We start from the raw sequence: 17548 nt of genomic DNA, 5'->3' as shown, positions 1-17548 counted from the left end.
AACTGCTAATTATATCATTTTCAAAAATAACTTGGTCAAAGTAAGACCTAACAAACTGATTTTTGTTATCAGTGGGTAGATTTAATAATTTTAAAATAAATTATAATAGAGGTATATTGTCAGCATTATTTACAACAGTACAACACTCCTTAGTTATTAAAATATCATAATTATTAGTTTTTAATTGTTAAACTATATTTTAATTGTATAGGTACTTTTCATAAAGTTGGTAGATACACTAGATGACTGACGACTGATGCTGAGTATTTGAATAACTATATATTGACTAAATATTTTTGTTAAGTCTCCATTCTTGAGTGAATCTATATGTATTATCGTGAACCTTAATTTCTTTACTGTATATCATACAAAAAAAATTAACGCAACATTAAATCAAACATACACACTAACAGTACCTATATCTACAACACAATTTTTACAAAAAAAATGAAAGGTCTCATTATTAAAGTAAAATACTATAATATAAGAAATATTGAAATATTCAAGTCAACATAATTTATTAAAGGCTTTTGAAGTTGGTTCTTGTATAAGAAGGATGTAAAATTAAAGGTGACAATAAACTTAATATTTATCAAGTGTTGAAAGGCATAATTGGTAGAAAATAGGCGATTACAACCAAACAAGAATGTGTAAACAGATCTTTGATAAAAAAAAATATTGGAAATTGGAGTAGTTTGAAAAATTGAGGAAAAAAAAGGTTATGTATGTCATAAAATATTATCAATATCACGATATTAAATAAATCTGTGATAAGTAGCTGACTCTGAATATGTTAAAATAATACTGAATCGATTTATAAAACCTTATATAATAATTTTGATTATCTACACCTTGATTATCTATAATAACTGTAATATAAATAACAAATAATTAAATTAAATTGTGTTTAAAAAATAAGAATACTTTATTCCTTGGGTCAATAGCTAAATACAAAAATTTTCAATTTTTGCTTACAAATTCTCAAATGTTAGTAAACTGTTAAATATTTGTTTCTGAATAAATTGAAATAGTATGGTTTGTTTTTGAACACTCTCTAAGTTTAAAGTAGCCCTATCTATCAATTTTAGTTGGTACTTTGAAAAGGTTATTTTTAAGAAAGAAACAATCTATAAAAATTATCAAAAGATTATAATGCAATTCCGCCTAATAGGTTTACAGTGACACACAAATTAATATTATTTTTTAAATGCAACAATTTATTATTTAAAATAATACATCAGTACATAATTATTATTTACTAATAAGTTAAGATAAATACCAAATATCAAAACTCAGTAACATGTCCATATTTTATGATTAATTATTGTACAAATCCAAAAGGTGAAGATTGAGAAAAATATTTTAACAAGATTATTTAATATTATTAACTTTGTATGCACATAAACTTAAAAAAATATAAAATTAAGTTGTTAAACTTTTGATACAAATAAAAATGGAATTAAATTTTGAGATTCATAAAAATAGTCTTTAGTCTTTAGCATAATATAAATTATGTTATGAAATTATACAATATTTAATTAATATAATACACTCCAAATTGTTGGATATTAAATTTTAGAATATAGCTTTAAAGTTGAATGAATAATGTAGACGTCGAAATGTAAGACCAAATACAAGGACTATACACATTGTCGTGGTAATCATGATAGTTTTACTTCTTGTTTTAATCTAAAACACACAATCAATCAATAAGATTTAAACATAAAATAATGACAAATAAATACAATTTGTTAAGTAAATTCAAAATGTTGTTTTTTCTTGTACTATTAATTTAAGTTAATTCAATTAGTAGAAGAAATGTGCTATGCTCATTTTTCAATTTTTAATATTTTTTAAAAAAATGGGTTTAAAGCACTGAATCAGGAAATATTTAAAAAGTATTTGGTTTCTTTTACATGCACTAACAGATCTGTTACCGATAAGATATTCACATTATTTACAATATAAAATAGTATTATTGTAAAATAAATTACTTTAATCACAATAATATCATCAAATATACTTAGGAATATAACAGGCTGACAGACTATCTTCGTTAAGAATCGTTTTTCCTATACAATGATTTATATCATCAAATTCTAATTTAACACATCCATTATGATCACTCTCTAGACACCTTATGTACAGCAGAGCATTATCTGCTTTTTAAAATTATTTATTGTGTAATAAACGTAAGTAACAAAATAAAGATTCCCAAAGGGGGTGGTGATGAAGAACAATGTACAATTCCTATTAAGGGGCCAATGACAATTCTTACCTAACGAAGAATTTTACTATGTAAGCATTATTTAAAGATTAATTACAATGGTTAGTATTTGATATTTCTGAAATATTCAACATAAAAAATATACTTTGTAATTATATATCAAAAACATTTTTTTTGAAACATTTCTTAGGCTTCAAGGGTTTTTTAAAAAATCAATTTTTTTCTTATTCTTTTATTATAACTTTTATGTAAAATTCAGTGCCATAGAACATATATATTTTCTAACTTAAAATGAATAAATTAACAATTATATTAGGTACCTTAAAAACATTTTTTAATGTATTTTCTATGTTTTTTTCTTCTGCTCTCATGTATGGCTTTAACATTAAAGCTGCATCAATTGCTGATATATGATTATCAATTAACATGTCATTTAAAATATTTTTATCACTAGTGATTGAATGATGTATATGATTTAAAACCAAAGCAAGATATCCAAGTTGCCCACAAATGTTGGATTGTAATTTTTGAATATCATCATTTCTATCAAAAAATATTCGGATGACAATTAGAATTTTGCATTTTTGATAAAATATATTAAAGTATTATATTAAATAAAAAAAAAACAGTAATTAAATGATCTTGTTTTGAATTAATGATCAATCAACTTACGATAATCGTATTTCGCTATGATTCAATGTTTTATTGAGTATATTTATTGCATTCAATATAGTATAAATGTCATTATTATCAACATCCAGGCTTCTGAGATCATCCGCTGACATCAGAATTAACGTGTGTTCATTAATTCCATGAGTTTCAAATTTGGATTTATACTTTTCACAATTTATTGATTTCAATATCAGTTCTAACCCTTGAATCTTGCGTCTAGATTTAAAGGCATAAGATTTATTAATAGCTAAATAAAAACCCAAGAATAGGTACATGAGGTATTTTTAATTTTCTTACATTTCAATCTCGTCTTCCATTTCAAGAGTAAGTTACAGTCTTACAGATTAGATGAAAAACAAAATCTATCAAGCCGATAGATACGTCTATTTAATCTATCCAATTACGTGATTAATTAAACAACTTTCTTCTTGTTTCAGACACTTGTACTCACTTGTCGATCAACATCAAAAATTCAAAAGCGGCTAGACTTTGCCACTTTGGAGTAAAACCTATACAGGCAGCAGTAATTGAGCCGAGTTCAAACTTAAAAACATTTTTACCAGAAAAAAATAATGATAAGCATTAAGCGATAATGATATTTGATAAAGCACCTGATAACGGATAATACAATAATTATTACAGATAACAATTATTTACGATACGTCGACTGCGCAAGTGTGTGACAGTCTGAAATTGTGGAATAAAAATCTCAGGTAAAAATAATCGACGGAAAAAGTCCACCAACCTCGGAAAAAATTGGTAGACTACAAAATTACTCACAAAATCACAACCACATGAAAATGATTGAACAAATATTTTTAAACGCTATTTACCACATTATTAATATTTAATTAATTAATTACAACCAGGCAGGTATGCAGTAGCCAGTAGGTATACTTATTATTTAATGAATAGGTGCCTATATCATATTTAAATATTGTATGAATTCAACTATTATCAAAAAATTAAAAATCAGGTATTAAAGAATCATTAAATTAAAAAACCAATCTATTGATTTAATCATGTTCAAAGATTGAAATAAATATTGAATAAGTAGAAGTACAATTTTTTGGTTTGATATTAAGATTCCTTTATCATTGTTTTTTTTTAACAAAATTTTATACTACGCCATCTGTTATAATACTAAACAAGAACTGAGCTTAAGTGATATAAAACAAAAACAGGCAGAAAAGACAGAGGGAAGATGCCTCCCATTGGAGATACCTACTTCAACTTGAAAATAAATTTAAGGTTTTATCATAAACATAATGATAACAGTACAATAATACATTAATAGTTAAAGTTACAACATTATAAGTAATAAGGATCATAAATTAAGAGATACATAATTATATTTATTATTATTATATAAGCAGGTCACGACACCATTGCCTTTTAAGTCTTTTGTGGGGATTTCCTGGAATAGTTGAAGATGGTAGTTGGGGGATTGGGGGTTGGGATGATGAGTTAGCTTATTATTGAATCGCTTACAGTGGATTTTGGCTAATTCAGTAACAGTGAGTAGATTGAAGTCAGAGTGAAGGGTATTGTTGGATCATAGTATAGAGCTTTAGAAATGACGCGAAGGACTTTGGATTGAAATCTTTGTATACAGTTAGGGTTTGATACTTTGGCTGAACCCTACTGGCCGTAAGACCAGATGGGTCTGAGTAGTAGTTTATACAGCAGTAATTTAGTAGGTATTTTAATATTTTTAGGAGTAAAGAACGGTCGAAGGAGACGAAAACGATTATTAAGTGTTTGGATTTCACTTTTTATGTGAGCTGCCCAGGTAAGTCGGCTGTCAAGGATGACTCCGATTTTAAATACAATCAATGCTATTAGGTATGTAGTATGTACCTATAATTCTGTAAGCAATTAAATTTACTTTTGTTTTTTTGTATTAATAATTATAGTTAATGTAATTAATAGAAAGCGTTTACGTAAGTCTTACTTAATAATACAAAAATATATATTCAAAATATTAAAAAATAAAAAATAATAATATAGCATAGGTACCTAGTACCTACATACAATATTTCCAATGATCGATACATTAAATAATAATAATGAATAAAACGATAGGTATGTAGGTACTGGGTATGATTTTGTGAAAATTTAATTTAATTTGGTTAATTTTTATCAACATTTGAAGTTCTTATATTATGTGTTTTACAATATCTACAAAATATTAAGAAACCTGGAAACGTAATACGAATACCCACCTACTTGGTTACCTTTATATTTGTTACCAAGAAATAACAATGTGGTCATTTGAGTTTAAAAAATATTTATTCAATCATTATCAGTTATTTTCTGTGGTTGTGATTAATTTTGTAGGATCCAAGGATTTTTTCCCTATTTCTTTTCCATGCCCTAGGGTCGGGGATTTTATTTTCCGTGAATTTTTATTCCGTTTACCGACTAGCTCAGTCTAATGAAAATAAATTGTATTATTTAGAAAATTACTGTCTTGTGTCGTGTTCGGTACGCTGATACACGTCAATCTTTCAATGTTATTGTCATTCATTTTACTTATATTTACCAATTTTGTCGTGAGTCTCAATGAGACTATCTCATATAGCCATATATACTCAACATTTTTCGATGTTTTTATTTATTTATATCTAGGTAATTTTCCATGCTAGAAACTCTTATAATAACATCAAACATGAGTATCATAATTCATAACATTATGTAATAGTGTAATACTTTGATACTCAGCTCAGAGTAATGCATTTTACTAACTTATATAATTTCTACCACTCCTTACGTAACTTAGGTAATATAAATTAAAATAATTCATGTATAATAGGTGAGTATAATATAATTATAATACCAGTAGTTTGAAATAATTTAAATTTTAAAGGATGCCAGCTCTCCTCCAGATACTCATTTAAAATCCAACACTGTCCTAATATTATAACTACCTATCTATAGTTATATTATTATTATTATTATTATTATTATATTTATTATATTTTTATTATACATATATATAATATTTTATTTATTGTCATTTAGAGATCACCAAAGGCCTATTTCCAAGTCTCTAACTACTCCTCAGTCATATTGAGCCTTTTTTGTTCTACCAGTTTTAAATATCACAAAACTCTTTCATAAACATATTTTTACGGTCCTAGAATGAAGTTTTTTTTTTGTGTGTGACGCCGGCCGGCTATAGTGGGTAATGTGTTTGGCGTGGAGATGAAATGTAAAGGGGACAACAGTATTAAATTACGCTGATCCTTTGATTTGTTAATCAATTAACCACAAAACGATATCGGTGATACACGACTGCGGACGGTTCTTATCGGGGTGACCTTTTTATTGACACGATTGCGAACGATTATAGTTTATCAGCGGACCCCCGAATATTACACTATTGCGGACACATGTTGCCCAATTTATAAATAATACTTCGATAATGTGGGTATGTGGAAATTCTGAGAGTGATCAGAAAGTGGTAAAGAGTTAGTTCTACACAAAACGAATAAATATGGATTTAGGCGACTGCGGAAAGATGGAATTTTGAAATGGTTATGTACAAATAAAGTCTGTAGTGCAAGTATTTTGACGGCATCGGTGGCAAAAAAAGATTTAGATAGAATCAACCTAACTATTCAGAGCTATAATGATAACAAAAATCACCAAAACGTGATACAATATTTAAAAAAAATTAGTTGTCATTACAGGGGGAAAAAATATAAATTTAATTAATTTATTATTATATTGAGCTCTTGACTTTAAATGTGTATATTATATTATTATATTGAGCGTTTGCTTTTTACTTTTTTTGATTTTCAATTTTTAGCTTTAAATGTTTATATTATATTATTATATTGAGCACTTGTTTTTTACTTTTTTTGATTTTCAATTTTTAACTGTGTTGTTAAGAACTTTTATAAAATTGATAATATTTGGGCTTGGTAGACCGCGTCGCACAACTTGGCAACGTTTCATTAAATTTCGACCGCAGTCGTGTCATTTTTCGGATGCAACATAAGACCTTTTGTTCTATAATGATCGTCCGCAATCGTGTTGCAAAAAAGGTTAAGCGTCCGCAATCGTGTTTCACCCAACGATATAACTGCCATAAATGGCGTAATTTGGGGGAGTGACAAGGTGGGCTTTAACCATCATTTATGGTTGGTGCTATGTAGATAATTATAAGGTATCTGCATATAATGTATATTCCAATTTATATAGGTATATTAGATAATAGAAAAATCATACTATTTTCGGGCGTATATCGATTCCGCCGATTTTATATCGATTCCGCCGGCTATTGATTCCGCCGGCTACTGTTTAAAATATCTACATATCGATTCCGCCGGCTATTAATTCCGCCGGCTACTGTTTAAAATATCTACATATCGATTCCGCCGGCTACTGCTTATCCCTCAACTAAAATTTAGACTATACATTTTAATATTTTATAATATATTCACATACACATATTAATCAGAATATATACATTTTGTTTTTGAATTATATAATTACTATAACAATTTATACAATTTAGACTATACATTTTAATATTTTATAATATATTCACATACACATATTAATCAGAATATATACATTTTAGTTTTGAATTATACAATTATTATTAACATTTTATACAACAAGAGGGGGGAATAAACAGTAGCCGGCGGAATCGATATGTAGATATTTTAAACAGTAGCCGGCGGAATCGATATAAACCTTTTTTCTAAACAGGTAGTTTCGGCGGAATCAATAACTCCCCACTATTTTCAACCCTGATTTATAGTGTGTTGTGTGTTATCAGGGTGGGTATTTAATAGATAAGGACCTTTGTTTATTGTAAGTCGTTTAGATTACCTAGCCATTATTTGACGTTTCAATTTTATATTTTAGAAGAAGGCTATTTGTATTCAGATGTAATTGTAATTTGTAATTTGTAATTTTAATATAATAAAATTGTTTGTTAGCTTTTTCATTTCAGTTTAATTATGGGCAGGTCAAACTTTTTGCTCTCCCCCTCTCAAAAGCAGAAATTTTGACAGTGATTGCCATATCATAATCCTATATCTAATTAAAATTATAATTATTAAACAATAGAGAAGTAGGTCGTAGAATCACTAGTCACGGCTCACAACCGGCGAAATACCAAAAAGTCCCGTGAAAAAAAGTCTTATAGAAAAATGACAAGTAGAGAATGTTCTGCCAAAATAATTTTGATCGAATAAAAGTCCGGTAAAAAATCCAATATTTAAATTTCTAATTATTACTTATGTAATAGGTCACTACTATTAATTTTTAAATTTACATAGGTACACATCATAAACTCACATTTCTATCAGAAAAGATACTGATGTCGAAAATCGAACCATTTTAAATACCCCAAATGTAGATGACAGAAAACAAACACAAACAAATCATTGTAAATACAATATATTCATCGCTACCCCCAACACCTAAAATTAGTAACAATTTGAAATTTCTATGAGGTTGTAACTTTTATCAACTATGCATGTATAATATCAAACTTAAAAAAAACTACCTAGGTACAATCAATAACTTTATATTCATATTAATTTCTGGTATTTGTGGACTTTTAGTTCATTGAACCTTTTTACTGGTCTGTTTTTCGGGAATTCCTCATGACCTAATACCTAGATGTATTTTTCTGACTCATGTGACTAGTCTTGATAATCTGGCACGTGTGAGACCTTGGCCATTGGGACAATCACCATAGGTACCACTGCTAGATTATAAAAAAGAGCTTCATATCCCTATATAATAGCTCCGACTTATAACTGACTTAACCGATGAAAGTGTCTTAATCGGCTAGTCTTAACCCCTAAATGCCCCTTATCGCTCATCCCCAGACTTGATGATCACCCTAGACCTAGAGTATTTATAAAACTACAAAATATTTTAAACAATTAAAAATCGTTTTTCATAAAATATCCAATGATGTCAAAATATAAACATGAATAGGTAATAATTGTTCACCTATGAGGCTATAAATAATCATTTTGTAAATTTAATAAACTATAAGTTCTATATTATTAGGTATATATTAAATATAATAATGGTAAGTACAATCAGCTATATCAACATTGTCATAAACATGCACTTCTAGACATCAGATTGTCTACCTATATTATTTGTTTATCAACTGGCTTATGGCTATAATAGCTATACTAATTTACATACTACATAATAGTGCATTAATGCATAATATAGGTACCTAATACATTAATAGATACGTTACACATTTATAACCTATCGATAAATGATATGATATGAATATATGACTAATAAGAACACGCTTAATCAACTAATAAAAACATTCGCAGACATGAAGAAAAAATTCACATCATTATATAATAACTAATAACTCATTTCGACAGCTCAGGACCTAAAATATAAGTGTATGAATAGTATGGATGTATGATAGCATATTACAATAATTTTCCAACACTATGATATTGTAAGTAAAACACTTTTATAGGTATCGAATTAACTTTTAGTATTTTCAGAACAGAATTATGTATATCATAATATTGTATTATATTTGTATTAAACTAGGAGTATAATATACAATTCAATAGGCATAAATGCTTCCGTATTCATCAATTACTTAGATTTTATTTTCTTTCTTTTACATTTAATATCACAATAATTTATTTTGGCTTGTGAATATTTTTAGTTCATTGTGATTATCATGGAAGTCAAGCTGTGCATTTAATTCACTAGAAATCTCTAAGATATGCATTCAAAATATGCAAAATTATGAACTATTTAAATACACTAAAAATGTAAAAATACTCATTTAAATTTTGATTTTTAACAATACATAATATATGCACAAATATAATTTGAACAGATAAGAAACGTATTTTAGTAAGTATACGTAATATTATATAGTGATACACAAACATGCATAACAGTTTTTGTACATGCTCTAGAATCTAGAGTCTAGATACTAATATAGGTAGGTATATTAAAAATTGCAAATAACATTAGGTATTCGAAATAACGTTTGTTCTTTTTTCTTTACGTCGAACTTAACATTACTATTGTTTTTAAATCTTGTAGTTTTTTTGAAATACTTTATCCCTATTTGATTTATTAATAATGCATTTAATAGAATATTAGTTTATTTCTGTAATTCAAATTTAAATTAGATACAGAACTGCGAACTTGTGATTTGATGTACATACTAAATATTTATACAAAATCATTATGCCATTTCAATTTGTATTAATGCTATAAATATTTTTTTTAAATAAAATCTAGTATTTCATCTTTCATTCACGTCATAATAAAGCAACATTTGACACCTAAACTAATATTAACTTGCCAGTTATAGCAACTTACTAAAAAATCTAGAATGATTGAAAATAGCCTAGACTGCCATCCTGGACAATACATTTTACTAATTTGATAGTTCTTACACCACAGTGTGGTCACCTATCTATATACCGAAAATAACAACATATAATTTAGAAAACAAAAAATTAAAATAAAAAAATGATTTGAAAATATAATAACGATCGGCGAAAAAAATTGAATCAAATTGAATCACTTTTGAAAGTACAATAACAATAAACGTTAAAATTGTATAACGTTTAAATATCGTAAAAGGTAAAGACGATATTTTTTTAAATTTAAGCCCAGGTACCAATGTAAAACAAAAATTTACCGATAACTTATTCTTTCTGAGAAATGAAAAAAAAACCAAGTATACTAAATTAATATGATTACAGACGAGCACATAAATTAAAAATGTAGGTAGATAATTTCTAAGTAGTGAATGGTGACAATGATCTAAGTTTATGGTTTAAATTATAACAATTTTTTTTGTTTGTGTTTTGTAAGTTGTGTCATATTGTTATTGATCGTTGTTTACTTTTATAATAAGTTAAATATTATTATATCTATTCTCCTATAAATTGAGTGATAAATTGTAATGCATGACGTAGATTAGATAAGTACATTTAAAAACAATAATCGTTATGGATGTTTGCAAATCAGTTGAAATTACAATAGATCATTAGCCAATTAGGCATTATATTGTTAACTCACAACTAACTACCTATAACGCATTTTTTTTTTTGTTAAACAACAAAATGTAATTATTATTTTTAATTTAAATACTATTCTCCACGTTTATATGAGACAAACATAACATTTGCCAAATTGATGGGCGAAAAAAAAGATTAAGTTATAACATTAAATAAAAATAACATTTGTCATCCTAAGAAGCAGAATGTTATTTATTATAAGGTAGCTGGTGAAAAAAAGTATTTTTTTGAAATGTATATATAGCTTACTGTAAACACTAAACATATTTCTATAAGTCATTATATAATATAAAAACAGAGCCATATAAAAAAAATTTATTTTAAGTTTTGTTGGTAAAAAAAAATAAATTTATTTCAATTTAGTGCAAACTTCGAATATTATATTATAATAATCTAGAAAATCTTAGAATGTTTATTAGGCTTTAAATTTAAATTCTCTTGTTTAATTAGTATTATTATTATTTAATTATTATTGTTTTTGTAACCATTTATTGTTACTTAATGATTTTTACTGTACTATAGATTTGTTCTTTATTTAGCTGTTAACCATTACCACTGGTACTAATAATTTTTACTTCTTTGTCGTATCCAAATTCTTTTATAAGATAAGCTGTACTTATAACTATTCTAAATGCTAAAGGGTTAAATATCCCTTTATTATACATAAATAAATAAATAATCTAACAATATTACTAAATAGTAAATACCCATAACAAATATAATATATTCTTATTGCTTCATTCTTATTTATATTATAAATGAAAAACTAGGAAAATCGCTCTGCAGTATAGTAGGTGTTGAATGTAGCTAGTCATTACACCTAATCATTGAGTAGGTACTTCGTATTACAAACGTGTTAATAATCTTAATTCAATGATAAATCCATTATTCATTGTGCATCATTATTAAAGATATTCTAAGTATAAGTCGGTCTGACAGTCTTTATTTCTAAAGACGTCTTATAATATTTATATTGATATAAGTAATTTATTTTTCGGTAAGTTGAAGTAATTTTGCTAAAAATAAATGTTACATATTATAATATTATAATAACTAATATGGTTAAAATATTATTTCATGTAATATTACTAACTGTTATTAACGTCAAGTCAATTTATACCTACTAGAGACGTAGGTACCGTAGAACAGTAAGAATAGGCTGCTGATTAGTTCAATTTAAATACATATTTCGATAAAATATGACATCGTTTATAGTAAATATAATAAATGAATAACATACGTATAGTAACTAAAAGTTTTAAGTTCCTACAAATAATATTGTTTATCTAAAATTATTTACAACATCTAATTTAGTAAATATTGAACTTGAAATATCTCTAAAAAAAAGGCACAGCTAGTGTATTTTTAATATTTTTAAATTTCTATAAAAAAACTTATGTGGGATCTTCTACTATATTTTCAAGTAATATTTGGCTGAACATACTATTTGTGTTATAAATATTTTTGGGCTGGGGACAAATTTTTTTTCTAATCGACTTTGTATACGCTTTGCGTATCGTCATAGAAACCCAAATTAACAAAGAAAATTAGTCGAATAAAAAATAATTTAAATAATAATTATACGGGTTTCGAATTTTTTTATTATTCTAAAAATCAATCTAAAATTCTTAATTCATTAAATTCCTAACAAAATGTAGAATGCTACTAGATATATTTTTACTGCACGTCTGCGCAATACCTAAAAACTTATCTATGATTCCTACATTTTTCTCGCAGAAAAAAATATCTAGTATGACATCTAGTGTGCTATATTTTTTTTATTAAAAATACGAATATTTACAATATTTATAATCAAATAAAATAAGTAATATATAGAAAAAATGTACAAAGCTTGACGGCTTGAGCAAGGAACGTGCTATCACGCTAATTCAACATTAATTCAATGAAAGTTAAAATATATTGGTTAATTAATTACAATAGACATAGTTCAACTCAACACTACAAATAATTAAAATCATAATAATCTTGACTAATTAATCATTTTTGTAATTATAATATGCACATGTTAAAATAACAATGACACAGATAAAACTATAACCTCAATATTTTGATACATAATATTATTATTAACAATTTTGATTAATAACAAACGTCAATGTTTAATTGTGTTTAAGTTAAAGCAAATAATCACACCGTTCTACTATAATGACGTATCCAAATCATTTATCTTATAATTATTAAATATAGGTACCTACGTCATAGCGACAATATTTAAAAATATTTTGGAAAACATTTTTTAATTTCTGACGTTCAAAATAATCAATAAGGTTAACAAAATAACGTTAATCATAAAATTGTCCGACAAAACATAATGCATTAGATTTATATAGGTACCTATACATTATTTTATTACATATCTGGCATATCAATTTGTTGTCTATTTTGCAGTACGTCAGAACTCGTTACTAATTTTAATGAAAAAATATATTTTTTTATACTGCATTAAAAAACAGTTATTATTGATAGCCGGTAAAAAAATGTTTAAAGGCTAATAGGCTCATTATTCATTAAACGAAAACTTATTCCGTTTGAATAGATCAAAACATATTATGACTGTTATGGTGTTATGAAGAACAACACAACCATATTAGTTGATAAGTAGTACTTATAGGTTAGGTTAGGTTAGCTTAGGTTAGTCTAATGATTTATGTTTGGTAACTGACCCATAATAACTATTAATAAATTGATTTTGTTCAGCGCTTCAAAATGAGAATAATTGAATAAGAATAAGTATATCTGCAGGTACCTACTTATTACTCTCCATTTATCCCCATGACATTCATCCCCATATAATATGCTTTTTCTGAGAAATTTAACTTAAAACTTTAAAGTCATTGGATACTCAAATATATAATAACGGTTTATCCTCAAACAACTGAAAGATTTTTGTTATATTATTGTTGTTTTAAAAAAATATTAACTAAAAATATTAAGTAGGAACTTAAAATATTTCATTATTACTATTAAAATATATTGTTTCATTACTTAAATTAATGTTTAGCTAATTACTAATTTATTAGGCATTTGATATTTTTTAATTGCTTTAGCTTATTTCTATAAATTTCAAGTTGATAAAAATTGCTATTTGCTTGGGCAAACCACTTGTACATTTCAAACAAGATTGGTTCTTCATAAGTTGTATTTATACCTCTATACCTTGTAGTTAAAAAAATATCGTGACCAGATCACTAATGATCGAAACCAAACCAAAGTACAAATATAAATGAGAATATGTTCTTATTTTTCAATTTTATAATATTATATCGATTCACTCTAATTTTGAATCCAATAATACGAAATTGTAATGCAAATGTCCTTTACTTTTGGAATAAAACGAAGACAACGCAATCATTTTTATTATAAATAAAGTAGGTTTTATTGATAGGTATATAAATAGTGATAAAGGTTCCATACATCATTTAAGGAACGCCAAAAGTGATAAATAATAAATTCATCGCATCAAGGAGGTCAACGCAAGCATCAGAGATGATGTGTTAAGGGGTTAGAGAGAGAAAACGCCTCACAATATACGTTGGATCGTCACCCTATTAATGCTATAATGTAGTAGGCCTTGAAATATTTTTTAACTACACGTTTTTTTTTTTTTGGTTTGTTCAAAATGCTCAAAAAACCAAGTATAAATCTCAAAAAAAATGTATGCATATAGCTACTATTAATGTTCATTTTAAATGTGTAAAATAACAGACAAGGATTTCAAAATAATGACATTATACTTTATACCCAGAAATACATGTTTTATTCAAATTCGATGTATCCTAATAACGCATTCTTTTTAACCATTATGGCATTAACATATTATTCACTTAACTATCAGAACAAGTTTTTAAGCAAAATAGTCGCCTATATATTTTTTTATAAGTTTTATTATTATTGCACTTGAATTAATTTGCATAATATTATAAAGTTTTTATGCATTTTTCATAAATAATATAGTTAAGAATTACTATAATTAATTACTACAATCATTAAATATTATAAAACGTTAAAAAAATACAATGGTTAATAGACGTGCTTTGAAACTATAAATTATGATGATTTTTAATTAATTATTTATATAATATAAATATTTCATCAAATTGAATAAAATTATGCTGCTCTGTATATTTTATATTAAATTTTTTTTAAATTGAAGTACATATTTCAACAAGTTAGGAAAGCTCACTCCTAGAGCGTGCTTAATTCCCGGTTTCAAAACATACTTTAATAAAAAGAAAATAAACTATAATAAATTCAAAAGGCAATTTAAAAAGAATTTGGTAGGTATAACCTTAATATTTAGACAATATATTTTGGATAGTTTGAATCTATATTAAATATTTTTACAATATGGAATAACTTAAATTCAACAATCGTAACTCTGTAAAGTGAGTCTATGAACAATAATGAATAAATAATTATTATCTTAATAACAACAATGGTAACTATGTACTGGTAACTAACGGATGGACCGACGACAAACGGACAGATAGACGGACTCCTCAACAAGGACTTAAGATGTTCTAAGCTTATGTTTAGAAGCCTAAAATTAAATGTCAAAATTGGAAATATTTTAGCCTTTATAATTTATATTATTTATAGTCAATTAGGTAAGTATTTAAAAAAAATTAAGGATAGTTTCATCTTCATGGCTTCATAGTTTATATTCCATCGTCCTCTTCATAATATAGTATTGTAGTAATATGAAACCTTTATCAAACTTCTGAACATCTTACACGATTACTCATCCGTCTTCGGTCGTAGCTACCATTCCCCCATTTTATGATTAAAATGTCACCCGATCCACATCTCTTCAGAAAAATTTCAAGTTGAATACAATCTATTTAAATAATACGATTTCATTCAATATTATAGAAATATTAAAATAATAGCGGTGATTCAATAATTACCACGAGTGTCCACACTATCATAATATTATATCGGAAAAATATAGAAAATTACGTACCGGTATGTGCACATTAGAATATTAGATGAATGTTTTGATTCACTCTATAGGTGACTCATTTTTGTTTGTATACGCCGCAGTGACAAATTACTATACAGTATAGACGTATATTGTATATACTATACACAACTATTAACGTTGTTTCATAGTTTGTTCATGGTATAGAGGAGGGTCGAAGGGACTTGTTTTGCCATAAGGTATCCATATGTTAAGTAAATATGTTCTACCCTAAATTCATTGAGCGGGGTTCATGTTTACTATAATATAGTACACTTACTGCCGTGTCCCGTGGCCATGCAATGTCTGACTGCTCGAACTCATAACATTTTTGCTATAGTCGGCAAATGAACGTGGTTTGCTTTTTCTGTCTGGTAAGTGTAACATTATAAAATAAAGTAGTTTTAAAATATTACTGTCGTTTTAACAGTTCTATACATTATTCAAATATTATACTTGAAATGTATCTATTTTAAAAAATAAATATCAAATATAAATTATACTACCTGCGTACTTATCTACCTATATGTCAATCATACATTCAACTATATTATTGCCATTTAAAATCGTATTAACCGAAATGAATCAATATTACTGTGTGTATAATATGCACTATTTTGTTAATTATTTGGTTTATTTTTAGTATTTAAAAATAATTATAGAACAACTTGCAAATATTTTAGTTTTTACTTTAAACTACCTCGCATTGAACAAATTTAATTACAAAAATAAGTACATCTAAAATGTTAAGTAAATAGAAGAAACAATTTTTTTTTAAATTTTATTTATTATAATTAAATGTTAAAAATTATATAGTACTATAATATAATTTAAATAAAACAACAGTCAAAGATATAAAAAAATACTTCGAGTGATATTATTTAAAGACAATTTACTTATATTAACATCACCCTATCGGTACCTATTAAGTATTTAAATGTAATATTGTGCTTACAGCTAGTTTCTATATTAGTATATATTTATAGTACCTACTATCTAATCCGAGGAACAGTAGCGTAATCAGGGTTCATACATTACAGATAGGGGGGGGGGGTGACTCTCAAACTAGTTTTGGTGCCTTCGTGAATGGCAAGGAAGGTGGACGACGTGAGTTCTATATATAGGTACTTACTAAATTAATTGTCATAACACATAGAACACAACAAATAAATCAATATGACATATGAGTGATACAACACCCACCCCAGAGAGAAACGACCCACAGGGAAAAAGATATTTTGCACTTTTTCTTTTCATTCAATAAAATTAATTTGCCATTATAATTATTAATATGTTAATTATTATTGTTATTTTTTAACAATATAATAATACCACGATGATACAGTCCAAAATTGGCTTAGGTGAATCTTAAATATATAATATTATACAATTCAAAGTCATGGCTCGATTCACTGAGTGTATTCTAAAATGTCCCCATAATAGGTACGTTACACTAGCACCACAACCTAAACCAAATTCTTCAAAATTGGTTCGATGCGTTAGTAACCGATTAGTAACCATTCGTAACCGAAAAATCGGAATTCGTAACCTAAACCGAGTACCAGGAAAGCCGTTTTTCTGGTATTCGGTTTAGGTTACGAATTCCGA

The 17548-nt window shown here is 26.5% G+C and overlaps 1 protein-coding gene across 1 annotated transcript; it reads right to left on the bottom strand.

The window, feature by feature from the left end:
- Nucleotides 1–957: 957 nt before the first annotated feature.
- LOC111033820 lies at nucleotides 958–3555 on the bottom strand. The gene is made up of 4 exons (XM_022314750.1): nucleotides 3197–3555; nucleotides 2900–3115; nucleotides 2548–2770; nucleotides 958–1689 (listed from the first exon to the last, which is right to left on the bottom strand). The coding sequence occupies exons 1-4, from the start codon at nucleotides 3214–3216 to the stop codon at nucleotides 1576–1578; spliced, it is 573 nt and encodes a 190-aa protein (XP_022170442.1). The 5' UTR covers nucleotides 3217–3555; the 3' UTR covers nucleotides 958–1575.
- Between the last annotated feature and the right edge of the window lie 13993 nt (nucleotides 3556–17548).

The sequence above is a fragment of the Myzus persicae genome, unplaced genomic scaffold (assembly GCF_001856785.1).
Source record: "Myzus persicae strain clone G006 unplaced genomic scaffold, MPER_G0061.0, whole genome shotgun sequence".
Classification (NCBI taxonomy): Eukaryota; Metazoa; Arthropoda; class Insecta; order Hemiptera; family Aphididae; genus Myzus; species Myzus persicae.
This window is presented reverse-complemented; position numbering and strand designations above follow the sequence as displayed.

Coding starts and splice junctions, on each gene's coding strand:
- LOC111033820 (XM_022314750.1), bottom strand. CDS start 3,216: ATGGAAGACGAGATTGAAAT. Junction 3,116..3,196: donor ATGGAAGACGAGATTGAAAT/GTAAGAAAATTA, acceptor CTTTAAATCTAG/ACGCAAGATTCAAGGGTTAG. Junction 2,771..2,899: donor CATAGCGAAATACGATTATC/GTAAGTTGATTG, acceptor ATTTTTTGATAG/AAATGATGATATTCAAAAAT.